The sequence below is a fragment of the Oryzias latipes genome, chromosome 19, assembly GCF_002234675.1.
Source record: "Oryzias latipes chromosome 19, ASM223467v1".
In the NCBI taxonomy this organism is placed as follows: Eukaryota; Metazoa; Chordata; class Actinopteri; order Beloniformes; family Adrianichthyidae; genus Oryzias; species Oryzias latipes.
This window is the reverse complement of record NC_019877.2, coordinates 13,021,726-13,043,531: the sequence shown is the minus strand read 5'-3', so window position 1 is coordinate 13,043,531 and position 21,806 is coordinate 13,021,726. Positions and strand designations below refer to the sequence as shown.

Here is a 21,806-nt window from a genome sequence, read left to right as displayed (position 1 = left end):
CAGGCTCTTAGTGTTTTACCAAAGGCGTGCCAAAAAACAAGACCGGTTTTTGAGCTCCGTGTAACCCAGACAATACGTTTGAAGTCAGTAAGCACAACCAGAATTCACAGTTCAGAGCACCGGATTATAAGGCGAACCATCTACAATTGAACATATTTAAAGATTTAAAGTGCGCCGTATAGTTTGAAGAATGCAGCAGGGGTCACTTAATTAGCTCAGATTTACTTTTAGTGTGTTAGATTCTTAATTTTCGGGGAATTTCTGCATCATAAACAATAAAAAAAAATTTTTTTTCTTTATTACTGTTGACATTACACTACTAATACATTTGCTGCATTGTGATGAGTGGCACAGAGTGTCTTATTTTAAAAAGAACCTTTGTCAAAAGTTATAATCTATTTCATATCATCCTGATTTACTACTGCCAAAGTAACAACAGTTCATATATATTTTTCATAACAGTAACAATAACAGAAAAACAAATCAGTGTCTTTTTTTCCTAACGGGTGAAGTCAGACTTTGTGGTGGGGAGAAATCAACCTGGATGGCTCTATCAGTTTGATAAAGAGCTGTTTCATCTGCTTTGGCTGCTGCAGGGAAGAAAAAAAAAACAGTCATAAGATGTGAGTTTTGAGGTAGAAACCTCCAAAACAAAAACCTAAGAGCCTAGAAAAGACCCACTACAAAATGAACCGCTATTTACATGGAAAATGGGGTCAAATTCCAAATAAAAGTAAAGCTGCTTGTTTTACATCATCTCTTTACAAAACCCATGTGCTATAGATACATGTAAAGGCCAGGATTTTGGATAGTAAGAGTAACGGCCAATATTAAGGTCAACACTTCCTGTTTTGGAGACCAGAGCTTGATTTTTGTTGTTAAACTCAACCACAGCTCATTTAATAGATGTCATTCAGAGAGGAAAGCCTTGGGTGAGCTACAGTGAGAAGAAAACAGGGAAAGCTGGTTAGTAAGTGCAGATGTGGTCTTACTCGGCTTAGTGTTGCTTTTAGCAGCGACAGCGTTGCTCCCTAGTGGAGCAGCAACAACTGAGGACTGTGAGTGGTCAGAGTCGGGACAGGAGCTGTTGACTGTGCTGTTCCATGCCATGCGCTTTACGTCATGCGGTGGAACTGAAACACACAATGGATGGTCAGCAAACACATGGAGGACAACAGAAAAAAAAATGGATGAGCCACACACAAAATGCAAACGGTTCATGCAGTAAAACAGGAAAGGGAGAGATTTCAAAGGAGAAATGTAGGTGAGAGATGAGAGGAATAGAAAATGGACGTGGAATTGAAGTAATGCCAGCGTCTTCACCCTTAACGCTCAAACACATTAACAAGGCTTCCTCTGATGAACATCAAGCAAAGAACAGATCGAAGCCATCCCTGGTTATTAGCTCACACTATGCCTGTGGGGAAACCGCGTGTTCAGGAAGGAAGCTGAGGGGAAAAACAGGAAGGGAGTGAAGAGTATTGTTGACTCTCCCTCAAAGTATGTTAGCAAAGTCCTGCACAGTCATAGTGGAAGGAGGAGCATTGATGGAAGCCATCGAAGAACCATCCTGCTGAAGGCTTAAAGGAGGAAATATGAGCAATGCATGAAGGGAAAAAAACCCAGACGATGCTCTATGGAGGGAATTGTTCAGGAAAGTCAGACCAGGAGGCCGGTTTGGGTGAGCCAGTTCTTCAGCTGGGGCTGCCAGGTTAGGACGACAGGGAGAGAGGTGCAGTTGGCACCAACAAACACACGCACACACATTTCAGGGTTCCCACAGTGGCCCTTATTGACTTGAAAATAGATCCTAATCTACCAAAGGAAGACAAAAAAAACCCTGATGTTTTTGGCTGATCTAAAGGCTGAAACAGCTGTGACTAAACATCTGCAATCTATGGTTTTGCAGCTCACAGAGAGAATGATGAGATCTGGGAACAAAGTGACTAAAAGGTTCAAAACAAACAACAAAAATAGACTCAAAAGTGGGACGTCACCCATAGAAAACGACCAACTTCCGGCTCCAACCAAATAAAGTAAATTCCGTCGCCATTTTTCCGCGTTACAGCTGTCGCCATGTTGGAACCAGACATTGTCAGTAAGTAGTGATAGGTCCAAATATGTCTGAGTCAAAGTTTCCATGGCAACCGCTTTGGCCATTCAGGATCAGGAGTGAGCTTGTTTGAAGTCCACACTCCTTCCACTGAATGCAGGCTACACGAAATCTGTCGAAAAAACATTTTGAACGTTCGATGTGAGACCACAAAGAAAAATTAGGATAAGGAAGAACATCAGAGCAAGAGTGTTTAATGACCGAGTAATAGTTGTATTTTCTCAATACAAGTCTATTGGTTTTTGGGACCAGAGGGTACTTCCTGTTTGGAAGTCGAAGGGTCACTCAGTCCAGTTTTCACATACAGTCAATGGTCTGTCTCACTGTGTGTCAGCTGCCTGTTCCTCATGTATGATTGTGTTCAATGGTCCTCCACAATAACAACCCTTAAGGTATGATCTCTATTTTGATCAAACTGTTGCCATGCTGGACGCTTTCACTGACTAAGTGCAAACATCTTTACAGATTAAAAAAAAAAAAAGCTTTTCCCCCTCAGTTAGAACAAAAGCAAAGAACAGCTGCTGACCAATGGGATGTAAAAACTTAAAATGACAGCAACTACACTCAGTTCTTCAGGACTGCAAAGGATGATGGGTGCAGTAAAATCAAGGTGCAGCGTGGACAAATCCCATTTAAAACTGATGTGGTTTGTCAGAAAACGTGGATAACCACTGGGTCAGTAAAACACCGGATTCTGACATTACTGCACAGACTGTGGGCGGAGCAGCTCGTCGTGGAAACGTGACTATTGGCTTTGTAGGAGGAAGAGGAGGAGGTGACAGGCTGTCTGCTTTGTTTTACCAGCCATAATCTATCACCTGAATGCAACCCTCAAAGATTACTATGGTAATTTAGATTTAAAGATAATGTTTGTATCTGATTTGATCAAAGCGATTTTCACACATAAAGGGCAAACTGGTACTAAATGCCTGTGAAACCCTACAGGTTTGTAAAATGTTGGAAAAACTAACTTGCTAATCACAGAGATTTTTCTTAAAGAGTGCTTGGGGTTTTTGTTTACTCAAATAAAATGTTTTATTGAAATATTATCATTATTTCTAGCATAACCCTGAATAGTTTCGTACCAGTTTCATGAGCACATATTTGTTTTTTTGGTTAAAAAAAAAAATACCTGATCATCCTAACTACGAAGACTAACGTCTGACTCTAGATAGCCTTGGTCCTTTAGGATTCACAAATCCGCAAATATTCTCACTCTAGTGTGAATATGCAGATCCAACAACATTATAATAAAAGTGGAGGAAATGTATGCTGACAAACAACAAAACCCCTCCAAAAGTGAACAGTTTTTTTGTTCTGCTCTTCTGTCTGGAGAGATTCTCCTGTTCCCAGATCTTTAGAATTCAAAAAATGTGTTTCCAAAAGCCTTTCCCTGCAATGCTCCACCTTTATCTGAACTTCCTTTTGCTTAGAGCAAAAATAAACAAGCCAAAACATAAAATAAATGTTCAATATTCCATAAATCTAAACCCAGTGGGAACCCTAAAAAAACAAAAAACAACAAAGGCTTGGCAGGGAAGTGTTATAATAATGTAAAGAAATCATTGCCGATGTCTTTAAGAAGCCAGGTTGGGAGTGAGGGATGGGTGGTGGTGTTAGGTCCTTGCCGCGGGGACGGGGGGGACCGTAAAGCTTTTGGTTGCCATGGATAAACTTACTGGCAGGTGAGCTTTGAGGTGAGGGAAGAAGTGGAGGCATCTCTTCTGCAGCGCTGCTCTGACTCAGCGCCGAACTGTCCGCTAGAACACACACACAAAATGCAGCCAGACTCACGATAAATACCAGCGCACATCCACACGCGACAAGCACACGGTCAAGAGTGTGGCAGCCATGTGTTGTGTCTCAGCACAGCTGCCGAATCACGACAGGCGAATGGACACAGAAAGAGAGCGCGGATAAGGATGGGAAATAGGGAACAAAGTACGCGAGTACCTTTCCTACCTTTCATTTCCTCCTCGTCATTGGTGGCGTTGCTCTCTGTTGATCCCTAAAGCGCAAAGGGGAGAAGAGGGAGTCAATAGGGACGAGATCTGTGATGTCACCCAACAGGGTCAAACTAGCAGAGAGAAAATAACATCACCTTGACTCCATCTGGAGGGTTGTGCACCACTGTGCTCTGAGACTCCTGCAGAAGCAAAGAGGAGTCAGCTCCAGTCTCAGCTTTAAGCACAGCGCCTCTCAACTGGATTTTCAACTTGGTCCATGTTCTTTGATTGAGTCTCATCATGACCATGCTTTATCTGCCCGCTCCTTCAAAACGCAGACTATTTCATTAATGCCCGAGTCACATGCACTGCTGCTGGTTCTTGGGTGGTCCAGGCCCGTAGAGGGTCGTGCAGAGGAGTGGCTGCATCTTAAGGGGAGTGCAGGTGTGTCTTGCAGTTAACTTGAGGTTCATGCAACCACCTTAAGAGCCGTCATGAAAATGGAACATACGATTGTCTAGCGTTTGGTAAGCGTACTGTGAAGTGTTTGTAAGGATGATGAAAGTTGCCACCACTTATGATAAATGGGGGATGCTGTAATACGGTGCAGGACTCTAGTCATAAATAAGGCGCACATACTGGCTCCTTACTGACCACGCACAAATGCTGCACGCATGGGGTGAGGGGTTGATACTTTAGTGCCCATAGGACGTCCAGACAAACTACACTTTGTCTTATTTCCTTATTTTTAAAAGTGCGGCTGCATGCACGGAACGGGAACTTTTCACTTGAACAGAACTAACCCGTGCGCAGTGTGCAGTGTTATCCCTAAATGATGCACAAGTATGACCTGTAGCCCGCAGCCTGCACGTCAGAAAAAAAAAGTGTAAAACCATTTTAGAACTACAAACTCAGCGAGTTGTGTCTGATCTTAAAATTTCATGAGATTTGCCCATTCTTCGCCCGTATCCACCTGTAAGGGCAGTTGTGACTAAGGCATAATGCAGAGCATTTTCCTTCATATACAGCTGTTATATTATGACCTACAAAGTGTCTAACATGTATTAAAAGGAAATAAACGTATACAAAACCTCCATTATATTCAAAACATACATGGAGTTTGCTCCAAAAAATTCATAGAAATGGTGAAAGACATTTTAATTGTCAATATCTGGCACCAAGCACAGTCGTTTACAAAAGCTAATTTGGGGACCCGAATCACCAGTTGAAATGCACTCAAGTGGAACTTTTTAATCCAACCACACTACCAAATGTGATTCAACGCATGCCAAAAAAAAGCATCACAACAAGAAAACATGCTGAATGGCTGAAAGTGAAGGATTAAGTTTGGCAGCATGAGCAAATGGTGATGAACACAAACAGGTTAGAGCGATAGGCGGGGTCAACTTCCAGGGTTAAAAAGAATGACATCAAGATAAAAAGGATTTAAAAAAAATACCCGGTCAGTTACGGGATGTAAAGGATGTTATTCAGAATGCATGAGTTTAAAGGACATCACTACAATTCAAGAGTCAACACTGCTGAATTAGCCTAATCTTAGTGCTCTAAACAAGACCTAGATAGCTTTCAGAGCTACTTCAGGGGGAAAACGTGTGGAAAAACATGTTGGTCATCCTTTGTTTGAAGCATTTCAAGATCTGATTTTCATTGTTTCTGAGTAACATCTTTAAATATTACTGTATTCATTCTTTATACTGCCTATTGCGAGGTTTTTTCTCCCATTAGCAGAGGGGTGCCAACATTTTTTCTTCACGTGTAATCCTCCCACAACTTCATGCCACTTTAAAGTCTTCCCGGATGCACATGTACTGTCTGAAATTCCACTCAGTTATTCAGAATTATGAGTTATCGCCAGGGACCGTTTGGACGGGGAATGATGGAGTGCAACACCTCCTGAATGGCATAATGAAAACTTAAAAGCAGCAGCTAAGATGATGAGGATGAGGTACATCAAGCTATGATGCATCAACTCGGGAGGTTGGGTGGAGTTGCGGGGCGGGGGACTGGCACTGCGGCGGACTACTGTACCATCTGGGCGTTGGTTGCCATGTTGGTGTCTTTCAGGGCATTGATGGCGCTCACTATACTGTTCTTACTGTTGTTGGTAGAAGGCTGGGATAAAAACGCAAACACTCAAAGTGAAACACAAAAGCTACACAAACAGAGACATTCCAATTACACGCTTTTTTTTTTTCCCTTTCTTTTTTTCGGGACAGGGCTAATGTTGTCTACGGCTCCCGGCCTGTTGACAGCTAAACAGGATAAATGAGGGGGTGAGTGCCAAAGAATGGCCTCTAGATCATCCTTTTTACTGCCTCACTAACCCTCTATGCCTGTGCCACTTAACTACACAGTGATACCCCTGAGGCAGAGGAGATGGACAGGGAAGCGGGAGGAAGAGAGTGCGGAGAGATGAGAGGCTGCTCGGAAAGAGAGCAGCTCACATCTGACTCAGACCGAACAAACCCCCAGCAGACGCAAGACTGACTAAAAGTTGAGAAAAGGAAGTTAGAACAAGTGTTTCTGAAATTTGTGGTAGAGAAAAAGGGATCGTGACTCTTAAGGCACACAAATGAATTTGTAAAAAAAAAAAAAGAAAATCCTTAACACAGCTTAAAATAAAAGACAGTGAGATAAACAAAGTTAGAAAAAGGCAGATCTCAAAGAGATGTTTGACGGCCTTACCTTGGCAGAATCCGACTTCTTGTTGAGTAAACTTTTGCATGCTGTGAAAATAAAGAGAGAAAGGAAGAGAAACGGGTAGAAAACTGAGTGATATGGTTGAGGAGAGCATCCTGGCGGATCTACGCAATTCTCAAGGGTCTGTTGAAACCTCGATCTGTGCTTTGCTATATCTATCAAACTCCATTAACTCGGCTTTTGTGACAAAGTAAGCCTGGATGTTTCCACAGAATCACATGCTTTTAATGGATTACTTGTGCCACTTTCAACCGTCTGAAAAGGTTGCTACACCCTGCAGAACCCATTCACATCTTACACCCTTCACTGCCATCTGGGGATAAAAAGGAAACCTGAGAGCAAAGTAAACTTCCTCAACCTATTTCCTGTCTGGAAGACCCCAGCAGATGGAGAAAGAGTTCTGGTCAGATTCGCTCTGCCGCCAGGACCGACGGTGCTGAGATAGGTTAATGTAAATCATCGATTTCCGTTAAGGGCTCCAGTCCGTTTCCTGTCAGTCTAAAGCTCTCAACTCCCCCTAGCTCCCATTTCGCTTGTTTTCTACCGACACAAACACACAGGTTCCCAAACCCTTATCTTGTGTTTCTTACCTTCTACAATGAACTGAGGGGGAGGGGGGGGGGGGGAGGGGGAGGGTTGCAAGAAAGGGCTCAACATTTGACCACAACAGAGCAGAGATAAGGGCCAGAGCATTTACTTCAGCAAACAATATGAAGTGACAACTCATGCTCCCTGATCTTGGTTGAAATGTAGCGTTTATCTTGGCCTGGCCATGCAGCATCCAAAGAAAAATAAACATGATGACAGAGAAACTGTTTCGTTTTTTCAAATTAGGAATAGAAATACTGATTAATCAGAGCATAAGCATCTGCTCTTCATCAAAATGAGTCTTCCAATCGCCTGCTGTGTGACAGTGGAGATGCCTCATTCATGTGCTCTTTGAAGTCATGTGACTTCTTAAGGAGACCAACTTTAGGAAAAAGGTGCAACAGCTTGCTAAAGGATCAACCGGAGCATCTGAATGGGCATCTCCCCAGAATCTTTTTAGAATTCCACTGCACAGGTCACCCACATGCAAGAGGCAGCAAGACAAACAACCTTTGAGAAATATACAGAAATGCTGCATATGAGCACACCCCACACGTTGTACTGAGAAGTCATTGGAAGAACAGAAACACAAGCTTTGCCTTCACCAAACTTCAAAAAGTGCAAAGAAGCGGTTGTAGTAAAGTGCTGGATATTTTGCAGTGATGAGTGACATCTGAATGACAAAAAGCCAAAGAAAATAAAACCAGACCTAGATGAGTTTAAAAAAAATAAAAAAGGAGACTAGTCTGTAATGATGGCACACATGATATTTACAGAAACTTACAACTTGGTCCAGTCTCAGAGGAAGCCCGCATTTGGAGGGCTTTAGCTGACAATCAAAGCACCACACACAACCTGAATCTCATCACAGCATTCACACACACACACAACCTCATCTTCTGGAGCTGTAAGGATCTAGGTCATCTCTTGTTAGAGTTCCCTAAAAAGGAGCTATGGAGACATCTAAGCACACTGTAGAGCAGGGAAGATTCTTTTATCTAAAGGATGACAAAGAATCCAGTCTGCTCCACATTGCCTATCTAATGTTCACAATCCATGGAGCCACCGTTGGAATCGCAGACCTTGGTCACCACCTCCACTTGGCAGGAGGAGAGAAGAGCCTGTTTTCACTACTTTCAATGGATCTTTGGAAGTACTGAAACAGGCCTCGACAGAGGGAATGAGACGCAGGACGCCTCCATTCCAAAGAGGGTTGCTTGATTAATAAAAAAGCATCGCTGACAGCAGCCCTTCATTCCTCCGTCTGATTCAAACCCTCTCCCTGCCTCCGTCCTCCAACCTGACCCAGGTCTGACGATGGCAGCACGCCAACCCAGCTCTTGCCGGCCCCTGCAGTGTCAGTTTCCCGCCCTCAGGATACATGCCCCTCCTCGTCCCCTGCCTCAGTCGCCCTGTGCCTACTGGCTCGAGGGGAGGGGGCACATGGTGGGCGTATGAGTTCAGTTGGAAGTAGGATGGAGCTTTCTAAAGGTGATGTGGAGAATGAAATGTTGAGCGTGACTGAAGATGAATGGCAGTTTAAAGGTAAAAGTGTGTTTGGCAGAAGCTAAACTAAGTAAATTACTGAAGGAGTTTTTGCTTTGAAGCAAAATCCTAAATTACAGAAAATAAGTATGCATGCATATATGTATGTAAATGAGGAGGAAGGTGGCAGAGGCTGCATGCAGGAGTTTGGAGAGAAGAGTAATGGGCCCTGCCCTGTACCATGGACCCATGATGCAAGTGAGTGTGTGAAGAGGAAGTGGATGGGCGTGTCTTCCGGGACGTACCTTCCTGAGCCAGTGAGGCCGTGGAGGAGGCGGCAGCAGCAGAGTTGGTATGCTGCCGGCCCACTATTGGACAGAAACGCTAAAGTTGGGAGGAGCTATACAAAATAGGTAGGTCTGTCTCACGGTGTTCAGTGGTGGGCCAAGAAAACTACAGGGGTGCTGGCTACAGCCCGGGTGCATCCATCATTTGAAGGAAGGAGGGGCTAAGGCAAAGATTAGCACCCCTGTGGATTGCTAGGCCCAGGGTTGAACTTTTTTTTAACCTCTAGACCAATTACTGGTAGACAGAGTACCACTTTGGGGAATGCCAGTTACTCTGAGTGGTGGGAAAACAGATTATAAAAAAACAAACACAAAATCTTAAGTCACCTTTTATAAAACACCACAATTGCCCAAATAAAAGAAACCTAATACAAGTCGAGGCTTCCTTCTCTCAAACATGCAAATGCTCCACACTCACAGGGAAGAAGATCACACACAAACACACAAAAGGAGAGATACATTAGTATGGACAAGGACGCAACTACAAACAACAGATAGACAACAGAACATCACATTTTTAAACTGTAAACATACATTTGTATTTATATATTCCATCAATAAAAAAAAAGTAATTTCTGGTTGAACACAAGAGGAACATCGCTCTTTACTTCAGTTTAATGCTGCAAACAAGCAAACTCCTGTGCACACACAAAAACCAATTGTTATTCTGAGGACGAGTGGGTGAGTGTGCATGTGGTGAGGGGGTTAGAAGAGGTGCAGAGGACTATCCACTCTCCTTCCTCCACTCCCTCTGCATGTGCTAAGTGGGAGGCTGAGGGCGAAGGCTACACCCACCTGAGAAGTTTCTGGACACCAGCATGGTGGTGAGAATGGCTCCCTGGGAGAGGAAGGAGGAAAGCAGGATGAGAGGGAGAGCAAAGAGCTTTGTTGTGCTTTACAAAGACCAGCTACTCCTGCAGAGAGTTTTGTATTTCATTTACAGGAAAATTATCAAATACTGCTGCAGCTGGAGATTTTTTCTTCTAAGTCTCATTTTTAAAGTGCTGAACTTTGAAAGATTTACCAAATGTCCGCTTTTGTATCTTTAAGTCCTGTCAGACATTCCTCCATGCATATTCAGTTAAATACTGTGAAGAAGAGCTGCTGCTTGATCCATCCATTAGTTTGCATGTGTAGCTGTGAATCCAAACTACAGCAACGAGACGTGGCCAGAACTCCAAGTATCGGAATATTGCTTCATACAGGAGAGGGGATGGGTTCTCAGCAATCAATGCTTTTGGAAAATGCAGATGTTCAAAACTGAATAAGCCAGTTTAAATACAGCTTATCTAACACACTAAACATTTTTTGTGATTTGACACTGCACCTGATTAAAATCACACTTTTTGAGGTTTTAAACACCTTAGCAACAATGGAAATGTTGCCTTTTTATATGAAATCAGTATTTAAATCCATGTATTTTTGGTGTTTTTAGCATGTTCTTGTAGCATTTTACTGATTATGAAGGACATATATAAAGAAAATTCAGCTCAAAATTGCATTTCTGAGTATTTGTTTATTCAAATCGTTGTGAGTCAGGAGCTGACAAAAAAAAAGGTTGGAAAAAATCTTATTGTTTACATTAAAAAACCTTGCGCAGGCTAACAGCTCCCTCTGCCTACTGCTACGGTCACATATACAACTGCCACCGCGCCATGGGGAGGCATCAGCAGATTCTTCAAGATTAGCTGCCGCCGCCCGATTATTTTTTTAAAAACTTTGGCGTGGTCATGAATGCAGATGGTGGGAGTCAGTCAGGGATGACTCTTTTACAAAATCAGGCGACAGCCACAGGGTGGTGGCAGCCAGATCGCCGGCCAGCAGCAGCTCTGATTGGACGATGTGTAAATGTCTCCGGATGGCGGTTGTTCAGATCAAGTGCCACCGGCCTCCCAGTAGCCGGGGGATATATAGAAAGCGGGCCATTCTGCAAAGCTGCTCATTTGCGACCCAGATTCTGAGCACACATTATAATCTTTTCAATTTACACATTTTTGGAACACAAGAAAGCACAATGTTCTGTCTTCATATTCTTCTCAGCATCAACCGCAGCTCATCAACACACAGGTCTTAGTCACTGTGGTGCTATCAAAGCCATGGTGAGTTTTGATTGAGTTTTACTTTGAACTTTTCTTAAAACCTCAGTGGCTGCAGCGCTGCCTGTAAAAAATGCCACCTGCTGATTTTGCTGAAAAACTTGCATTTAGGTCACCAAGCAGTGGCATTTGGGCAAATGTGACCATAGTCTAAACAGAGCTCTCAGCAAAGTGGAGGGGAAGTGCTGTACACCAACAGTCCCGCCCACATCTGGCTTTGTTTTCCTCCAGACAATTCATGACAAAAAGTCATTTTGATCAGACTTTCCATCAGTTCAATTATGCTCTAATTGTAGAAATCTTTTAAAAATTATCTTGTTTATGTATTTAGTTTTGCAGGATAAGTGCATAAAAATAACCTTCTAGATAAGTGATATTGTTGACAAGTGAAAAAGGAAGAGGAGGGTACATTTTAGGACCGCCAACCTTGAGCTTTCTGCGAGCGTTGAATTTACGGAGACATTCCACAGTTTCTTGTCTGTGCATCATGGATGCCACTGTAGAGCGGTGCTGCAGGGGAACAGAACCACAGTACATTATAGCAGAATATTACAGGATGCTTTTTCCAAACTACTTTTTGAAGTGGCACGCCATTCAAAATCATGACACAGCTCTTTAATTAAAAGAATTGGCTAAAAGAAAGTCTGAATTTGAACGTGGTGGATACTTACGCAGACCCATGGGTGTTTGAGGGCTTGTTCAGCAGTAATTCTCTTTGCTGGATTAATGGTCAACATTTGATTGATCAGATTCTTTGCTTCTGGAGTCACCGTGTCCCACTCTGGGGAAGGAAACTGGGAACATGGGGAAATATGAAAACATGGAAAGAAACTGTTGAAATTGATTCGTGAAGCCCTAAATCTGTGAGATCGTGGCCAGTTCTTTGCCACCAGTTTAAGGGTACTTTGTTATCCTTTGCATTGAAAAACCTGAGACTACATTTAAAGAGTGTAGAAGAACAAAAATCAACAAGAAAACTGCCACAGAACGTCTCATTTTCCCTCCTTAACACACACACACACACACACAAATCCCTACTGCAATGCGTCAGGAAAGCTCTGATTGGATCAATAACATTGGACCAAATCTCAATTGGAGACTATTAAACATTCAAAAAGTGCTTAGCAAACCTCTGCACTGCCCCCCCCCCCCACACACACACATACAACACACTTACATCGTATGCCCCTGCTTTGATCTGCTGATAGAGTTTGTGTTGATCTTCATCCCAGAATGGAGGATATCCAACTAACAAGATATAGAGAATAACACCTGAAAGAGTAGAGAAAAAAAAGTCTTGTTACAAAACCGTCCCATGTGCTGCACATCAAAGGAAGCATAATAACAAGTGTTTTGTCACATGTGCAGCTCTTTTGAAGAACTGAAACTTCAAATTATTGATAGTTAAGGGCAAATGTTCTATATTAGCTCATTAGTCAATCTAAAACTATCGTTTAAACTGTGTTGCATCACATTTATAGTTACTCTTCATCAGACCTTTTGTGTTTTTATCTAAAATAGAAACTGAAAACAGAGACACCTAACATTGGGAGTGAAACTATGACAGATCTAATTCCTTAGTCATAATTGCCCTTATAGGTGAATGCACGTTACGTCTGGATACTCTCGCGTTCATGCAGTGCTAGGCCAGTTTTAAGTCCGTTTTTAGGCTCTGCGTACAAACCCAGCGGCCATTGAGCGCCTTTGACCATGAAACCAGTTGAACTTTGACCAATCAGGGACCCGGATTTGGTAGAATGGGTAGCATCTTTTTAATTACACGGAAGTGCCAACCATTTGAAAATTGATCATGGAGGAGACATTAGCAATTGCAGTTTGTGCTCTGCTTATATGACACAAAGTCTTTCATTTATCGGAAAAGAGTAGTGGAAAAAAAAGTCCGGGACAAGATTTACACTGCTTCAACATTTCCCTCTAAGCCTCTACTAACTGTAGGTACACAGGCTAGTATCGGGTAGCGACAGTCCATAGTGAACATGGTATGCTAAAAGTGCATTCAAGAACCCGCACACAGCCTGTTCTTGAATGCGCATCACATGCCCAGTGAACATAGTATAACACTTTTAGGCCAGCCCCAGACAGATTAATACATTTCTTAAAGCTTGTTCAATTTATTTAATGTTTGTTTGTGTTTCTTTACCAAAAACGTTAGCATCCACCGGCTAAATGTGTGAGGTTCAAACTCACCGCATGCCCAAATATCCACAGGCTTTCCATAGGGATCCTTCCGCAGGACCTCAGGAGAGAGATAGCCGGGGGTGCCGGCAAACCCTGACCAACAGAAAACACAGGCAAAAGCTAAGGGGCAGAGGGGATTGTAAAGGGATGCTGTTGTGCGGTTATATGAATGGTTGATATAACCGTGGTCTGTTGGACTGTTACGCAAGAGTGGATTATGATACTGTGGAATCACAAGCAAATATCCATTAATCACTTCACCCTGCAGGAGAGACGGCCAAAAACTGTCAGCTCAGCTGTTAGGCTAAACAAAATGACCTAAGCATGAACTATGCAGGAGCCTTTTCAAGCAAGATTTGAAAAAAGTTTGTATTTAGATGCATGAGATGTGGTGACGTCCACGGTGATACTTTGCTGCAAGCTATAAAACAGATTCAGATTAGATAACAGTCCAGTGCATCTGACCGATGTATGTCACCGTATGTGTTTTCTTACCAAACCAAGCCTGCTGGTCTCCTTGCACCTCAATAGCAAGGCCAAAGTCTGCCAGCTTCACTGCAGCGCCCTTCATTTTACTGGCCAACAACAGGTTCTCAGGCTGACGGGCAAAATGTGAAGCAGAATGTGGGACAAGAGATCAGAAAATGTGAGAGACACATAATTGCAGACACTCTTCAATAAAGCTCTTTCTCAGAAATATTTTTATGCATTCAGCACAGCTTGTGTGGGGGCGGGGTAAAGGTGTGATGGAGAGACAGAGCATGGGAAAGGATGGGTGGGCTGAGAATCTCCACAACACTATATATGGACATGGGTTCGTAGCCATAGAAACCACTCGGGAGTCATTTAGGCAGCGCTGCAGACGGAATGCTAAATGGAAAGTGTACTTAGTGAGAGGCAGGATGTGTGCTAGTGTTCTAAATGGCAGTTGTTTGGGCCGTGGGACATAAAGGGACAAAGTAAAAAGCCCAATCAGGATAAAAGGGCAACAAATCAGACAGCCAGCGCTTGAGGTAATAGCACTCTTCTGTTACACAGGAAACATGCAGGCATGGAAAAGATGCACACGTGTCCAGACATCCTTTTACAGGAGAAAAGACAATATTCAATGCATATCATTGCTGGCTAATATTTTATCACCTTAAATTGAGTTTAACTCTAATTTTCTTCCTGTGTTCCTTGAATCTGAACCAATCAGCAATTTAGGACAAAAAAGGCCCTCCCATGTTGCTTGATGTGATGTCACACTAGTTGTCCTGGCAACTTCATTGGGCTTGCCCTGCCTGCGTATGTCACAATAGCTCCCATAACAGTGTGTGTGTTGCTTAAGTCCTTGCCAGAGGTGAGAGATGAACCCACTGCACGTGCTCATGAGTCACCAACTCTGACCACATGTGCAGACACACACAAAGCGCTTTGGTCAAGGACAGACAGGATGACAGATGTGGGAGCAGATAGTGCAACGGAGGGCAAAACAAAAAAATGCAACACAGGGAGGAGGAATAAAAAAGATGCAAGCAAAACTGCAGAGAGAGAGAGAAAAAAAAAAAAGACAAAGCCGAGAGGAGCTGTTGCCATGGCCACGAGCAGAGGTGTGCGAGTGTGTGGTTGTCACGGCAACGGGCAGCCACTCACCTTGAGGTCTCTGTGCACAATATCGTGCTGGTGGATATGATTGACACTCTCCAAGATCTGACTAATGCAGTGACTACAGAGGGAGAGAGAAGAGGACAAAATTGGAAGATAAGAGTCGGCTCCTGCACTTCCCAACAAAATCCTCACATGATTTCTACGACTTTTACACCGGAGCGACAAAACGTTGGCGTAAATGAAAAATACTATTTGATCTTAAGAAAAGACTGATTCGCTTTTTTTTTATGTACTGTATGCGATTTAAAGGATAACAATGGGATAAAGAAATATCCGAGAGCCTTTCACAGGTTTTCCCACAATTCCTCCCACAAGAGACAAAAAAAACCCCCAGAAGCCATTTGGCAGAAAGAACTGAAAACACACTTTTTTTCTAAAAAAATGGCTATAATTGCAATGTTACTTTAGCAAATGCTAATACCAATGTATCCATCTCCCTATGCTCTTCTCTGGTGTGGATGAAGGTGAATATACCCCATCATCACATTCATCTGCTCTGAAGTTTCCATCTGTATAAATCCACTGTTTGAGGATTAAGTGAATGCCATGACTCTGGTAAAGTTAATAGGTCAGAGGGCGGGCTCAGCTTAAGAAATTATCTGAATTTATTCCAATACTGTGTGGATTAGCAGGCGTGTGGAACTGAATGTTTGTGTTCAAAGTACAGCCTTTAATGCAGCTGCTAACAGAAAGAACAGCACCAGAAAGAGTCTTCGTCGTACTTTTTTTTCTCTCAAAACGGAGCATATTTAGCTGCTGTGTGACTTTCTTTGATATACTAGCTAAGAAAAAAAAGGCTTTTTTGTTTAGTTCATATATTTTGTAAATATAAAAGACACGGGGTATTTAACATGACAGCAGCTACACAGGAGGTGCTTACCTTGCATCAGCCTCACTGTAGTACTCCCTGGCTACAATGTCTTCAAAAAGCTCCCCTCCTGTCACACTGGGAGAGGAGGGAGGGAGCAGGAGGAGAGGAGAAAGAGGGTGTTAGCATACAAACAAAGTGCTGTCGCAGGCATGGATAAAATGTCAGTGTGTGCGAGTGTCAGAGAATACTCACAGGTCAAAGACTAGGTAATGAAAGCCTTCCTCTGAAATGCTGTCATGGAGCCTCACTGCAGGAAAGGGCAGAAAATAAGAAAAAAAAAGCAATGAAAACTGCAACATAGAAACAGAATCGTCTGGATTATTATTATTCTATTAAAAGATGCATAGCAGATGAAAAGAAAACATAAAAAAGTCTATGGGGTAAAAATTCAACAACACTTCCAGTACTTTTTGTACTCTAAGCATTTTGGCAGGACTCTTCCTGTTGATGATGTGTTTTGTCTGCAGTTTCTAAACCCCTGACAGTGTGGTGAAACATTAATTGGTGCAATATGTATAGATTATCCAATATAAACCAGAACAAACTCATTGAACAATGTAAATTGTGTTTTGGGTGTGCGGTTTGAAAAAGATTGATACACAGGAAATAGGCCACTTGATCCATTTATGTCTTTTTTTTCCTCGTGCGAGGTGGGATCTGGCTCAGAACTGTATGGTTGGATAGCATCAACGTTGCTGCCATTTTTGTTGCACATCTAAAGTTAGGTTGGGGGTGTGAGAGGCTGTGAGCTAGCAGGAGAGCATGTAAACAAAGAGCTCAGTTATGGGTGACAGGAAGGGGGTGTGGGATTGCTCTGCGCCAACGGTCCCGCCCACAACTCAGAGGTGAATTTCTATTGAAGTTATGTCGCTCTGCAGAAAGTATGTCCTAGAAAACACCACAGGTTCTTTGCGTTCCGCTAAAAACGGCATCCTCATCATTAAAAGACCACTGGGAAGACTTTGAAATTAGATCAATAGATGATTGGGATGCTTCTTTAAAATAAATAATTACCACAAACAACTTTAATTGGTGCTAAAAATGACAGAATAATCATGTAGGTAGTACTAACATTGTATGTACTGTACTAATGTTGTACTATCTACATTGTAATTCACATGTTTTGCAGAAAATATACTCTGTGTAAAAGTGTCACCTACATCTGCTTAAAAACACAAAGAGTGTTAACTTTTTGTTGAGTTTTTAGAACAGATCGGACATGTGCAGCCCTTTTCAACGCCTGACCTCCATTGACCTCTGCAGAGGAATTATGTGGCAGCAGCTGCTGGCATAAGCCATGAATGAGAATGCAGAATGAATGCACGGCCTCCTGGCCAGGTCGTCAGTGTAAATGAGAATCAGTTCTCAACTGACTTACCTGGTTAAATAAAGGTTATATAAAATGTCTAAAGGCTAGAATAGGTTTGTCACATTCCCGTCCTGGTCATCAGGCATTAATCTGTAATCGCTCTTTAGCCTCTGCACAACATTTTAAATCCATGTGGACATAAAAAAAAGCATAGAAGATGACTGTTTCCATAGGAATGCATGTTTTAATCACCAAGGGACATTTCTTTTAGTCCAACTCTCATCAGTTAATATTGGAGCAAAAGTTTCCAGTTTGAGCCAAATCATGTGTGTGCCAGATTTTATAGGCCACCGGGACGCCTGCTGACCTACAGATACACATCACACATATTGTCTTAATTTTTTTGTGATTGAAGATGGGTCAACTTTGTATTAAACTTGTACAACAAATGCAGAAAGAAATGTGTTAATGCAGTGGTGTTTGTGTAACATCAGTTAGCTGAAGACAGAAAGAGCCAGAGGCAGTCAAGTTACTTTAAATTGTAAGTGCATCTACATCCTGCTCCTCAGTCTAAACTCTAGGAAAAAAAAAAAGGCTCAAACCGACAAATGCAAATCGGCGCTAAATGCAGAAAAGACTGATGGCGGGTTGTTGCGTGTCAGTGATGAAACTGGCTAAGGCTTACAAACGCAACATTGTATAACACGAGTTTGGCAAAGCAGCCGCGGCTGCAGAGGAGTCTATTGACTGCAGCAATATTTCCTGGTTTAAACAGCCCACTGTCCAAGTCATTTGCATTGCTAATTATTAATATATTTAAACTCAGTGGAAACCATGCTTTCTAATACATAACTGAGATGTGCTTTTGCCTTACGTAAACGTGCTGCATGTCTGTATGAGGCTGTATTCTCAGATCATTGCTGGCGGATTCTGCAGCAGGCGGTGACACGAACACTTTGCTTTGACTGGACGTGGCTCACATACAAACAGCAATTTAGATGTAAAGAAGAAGTACATTTAAAACATTTTATTGCTGCTAAAACTGTCCTCGATGGCGTTAGGTTGTTCCCCAATTTTTTTGCATTAATGCCAGACAGCAATATTATATACAGAATTATATTATATTCAATTAAATAAGGATTTATTTGTCAAATATTTGTCCTAAAATACATTTGTTATGCTATGATGAACAGTTTTCTATACAACTACCTATTAACACTGAGCAACGGTGGAATTGTTACTGATACAATTATGAATTCTTAATAAAAAAATAAAACAGAAGAAATTTTTTTACTTCAAAGAATACATAAAATGGCTTTATATAATGAATTTAGTAAAAATCAACATTACATTTTCGAAAAGAGGATGAATTCGGTTTTGGTACAGGATCTTTTTGAGCCCAGCATTATTAATTTTTAAAATGGTTGAAATGATATTTCTTGTTTTTACAGAGATTGGCTGAATTAGTAGGAGAAATGCTGCATCCAGAGGTTTTATAATAGCGCAGTGATGTGGTCACCATCCCAGCTTTCCTGTCATACAGCAGCAGAATGACAAAGGGAGATGCAGCGAGGAGGAACCAGAGTATGAGGCTGAAATACAACTTAGGTTTGGCGTCAGCAGATAAGACAGTTATCATCATGTAAAGTGAATATCAGTTGTATAATAGGATGAAGATGGATGCCCCTGCAGCAAGAAACAAGAGCGCCTGCCCCCTTCCTCCTCCTTCGCCTCCTCCTATTTTCTTGTGCTCCTTCCATCTGCCTCATGCTATTTCTACTTTCATCTCTCCATCTGTCTTTTTGTGCGTGTCCTCTTTTGGCCAAAGTTGACATGCTGATGACACGGAGATGTGTCAAAATGTAGAGAAGTGACATGACAAAAAGGGAAGGAAAGTCTATATGAGATACAAAAATGATTAGGTCAGAGGCAAGTGAGTGTTGGCGAGGGGCAGGAAAACTGGGACATGAAAAGAAAAAAGAAAAAAACGGACAGCAGCAGTAAAGATGTCATTGATTTTTTTTCTCCTGTTGTGTCAATCTCCAATAAAAATCTTTGTTTCATAATGTCTTTATTTTATCTAAATAGTAGCATCAGCAAAATAGAAGCTAAAAACACCAAGACTCCATTCAGAAATCTAAAGTTAAAGTAAAAAAAAAGTATCAGAAATAATATAAACGATAAGAATATTTCTCACAAACACCATCACAAACAACATTAGAAAATCTGTTTATCTATCAAAAGGAAGTGGAGGCTGTGAAAACCTTAATGTTTCGTACACACCGGGCTTGTTTAAGAATGGGCTCTTGAACCCGTGTTCAGGATATGCTGTTCACGCTGAACGCCACAGTCAGAAGATGCTTGTCCAAGCAGTGCGAATGTCATAAACTTCACTCTAGGCTTTTCCTCCACAGCTCTATTCTGATATTTGAAAGACTCGGTGTCATATATTTCTGGTCGGCCACAAACCGTAATTATTAATTTCTTGTTCTTTGAGATCACTTTTCAAACGGTTGGTTGGCACCTATGTGAATTATAAAAGATGGCGCCCATACGTCATTAACAAATCCGAGTCCCTGATTGGTCAAAGTTCAACTGGTTTAACGTTACACGCGAGTTCAATGGCTGCATGTAAAGTTGAAGTAATGACTTAAAACTTTTGAGCGCGATAGCCCGAAACGCCAACCATTTAAATAGACTTTCCATTGGAAGTGTCCGCTTAAATACACATTTCAGATACTGGTGTGAAAGTAGCATTAGAGATCTCTTTTTTTGAAAGGTCACTTATATTTAAACCCTTTTTCTTCCTGCAGAATCATCAGTTTTATAATCATACGCACAAAGTTTGTAAAATGATTGCATGTCTAAAGTCCATATTGCTTTTCTGTGAGACTGAGATCATCTGATGTATATAACTAGAAAAGCTAAAGTGCATATTTGTATTCATTCTATTATAAAGCAGCTGCAATTTAGTAAAAAAAAAACTGGTTTAAACCTTATCGAGGCCAATTAATAGGGCCATGACAAATGTCTGCCACTTTTTGGGTGAATTTGTAAAAAAAAAAAAAACCTAAACAGTCAATTCAGAACCTCTTATATCAAATGCTGCATAAACAAGAAGTTCCTTCAAAATATCATACAGTAAATACAATGATTGGAATAATAATAAATACCACCCATCATTGGGATTTTTATATTCAGCACAGCTACTCTATTAACCACAGTTGCATTTTGCAACCTCACCTCACATTTAGGGCTTTCAATAAGGCTTCTAGACAACAGTTCATCATCCTAACAGCACAGCTGCATATTAAATAAGACTTGTAAACAAGACTCCTAAGCCTGAATGTTCACCAAACCCTTCTTCAGTTTCTCCCAGGAGGATGAAACCTCCTGAAGGGAAAGCACATCTGATGTCAATGATTCCATCCTAGGACAGTCTAGAAAATACAGTTACTATGGTAACTCATTAACCAGTATGCATTATAATTGATCAAAAACCGAAAGCCAAAATAATTCAAAGTATTGGTTTGATGTTGTCTGACTGAATATTTGATAAAATGTTGCACAAAATCAGTATAAAGGATGAAACGGAGAACATCAAAGACATTTGGTGTGTTGAGTGGGAAGCAGCATTAACTGAGGAAACTTTAAGTTTGAGTTTCAGGTTTCTTTTACAAGGTTCAACAGAAAAAATTTCACCGCGCACAAAACGGAAAGATAAGAAATCCACACTTATAAAACACACACAAATGAGTAAAAACAAAAAAGCCATAGTCTTAATATCACTGAGAAAAATATATGAAATTAATCTCTGCATTAGGAAACAAAGGCTTTGTGCTTTTTCAGTTCTTAATTCAGCCTTTATGTTTTAATATACTGAAAACTTTATTTTTGTGTCAAATGCGACGCTAAAACAAAAAACACAAATGCACACAGATGCAAAGTTGGCATATGGACTGATCCAACCAATAGTTAAGCAATAACTACACAAACCATGGGGTGCCTGCCCTTTTCTTTAAAAATGTTAATACAGAAGTTCCCATTAGTTAATGTTATGAGAATTGAACTCTGGCCCTACATTGTCTTTTTTTGTTCCTTATTATTCAGACTACAGTCAAACAATCAGCCTCCTCATTTACCTGCTTAGTTAACTAAATTATTACTGTTCTAGTTACACAACAAGCCATGGTCTTCCTTTTCTTTGCACAAAGTAACTTATACAGACGGAAAAAATTCTAATGTAGCAGTTTGGATTTTTAAATAAAGCTACAAACACAGAGGGAAAAGTCCAAAGTATTTCCACTAAATGCTATGTGTTTTTGGACTTGTGTTCAAAACTCACCAATGTTGGGGTGCTTCAGAAGACGGCAAATCCGGGCCTCCCTCTCGAGTTTCTGATGGTCTGAGGGGAAAAAAACAGACATGATGGTTAATATAAGATGATTGTCTTTGAAGACGGAAACAACAACACAATCATT

At 41.4% G+C, this 21,806-nt stretch overlaps 1 protein-coding gene across 14 annotated transcripts in view; it reads right to left on the bottom strand.

The window, feature by feature from the left end:
* LOC101170226 (calcium/calmodulin-dependent protein kinase type II subunit gamma) overlaps positions 1 to 21,806 on the bottom strand; it is a 41,204-nt gene that overhangs the window by 6,148 nt on the left and 13,250 nt on the right. The window contains exons 3-19 of one of the 14 annotated variants that reach the window (XM_011488293.3): positions 21,671 to 21,730; positions 16,209 to 16,263; positions 16,026 to 16,091; positions 15,131 to 15,203; positions 13,991 to 14,093; positions 13,505 to 13,588; positions 12,474 to 12,568; positions 11,968 to 12,090; positions 11,723 to 11,806; positions 9,996 to 10,038; positions 9,159 to 9,221; positions 6,766 to 6,806; positions 6,109 to 6,192; positions 4,215 to 4,259; positions 4,067 to 4,121; positions 3,793 to 3,873; positions 993 to 1,133 (exon numbers count right to left, since the gene is read on the bottom strand). In XM_011488293.3, coding sequence (XP_011486595.1) covers positions 993 to 1,133; positions 3,793 to 3,873; positions 4,067 to 4,121; positions 4,215 to 4,259; positions 6,109 to 6,192; positions 6,766 to 6,806; positions 9,159 to 9,221; positions 9,996 to 10,038; positions 11,723 to 11,806; positions 11,968 to 12,090; positions 12,474 to 12,568; positions 13,505 to 13,588; positions 13,991 to 14,093; positions 15,131 to 15,203; positions 16,026 to 16,091; positions 16,209 to 16,263; positions 21,671 to 21,730 — 1,296 coding nt within the window. The remainder of the gene's footprint in view (positions 1 to 992; positions 1,134 to 3,792; positions 3,874 to 4,066; positions 4,122 to 4,214; positions 4,260 to 6,108; positions 6,193 to 6,765; positions 6,807 to 9,158; positions 9,222 to 9,995; positions 10,039 to 11,722; positions 11,807 to 11,967; positions 12,091 to 12,473; positions 12,569 to 13,504; positions 13,589 to 13,990; positions 14,094 to 15,130; positions 15,204 to 16,025; positions 16,092 to 16,208; positions 16,264 to 21,670; positions 21,731 to 21,806) is intronic. The other 13 variants (XM_011488295.3, XM_011488297.3, XM_020712299.2 and 10 more) reach the window with 13 other exon arrangements.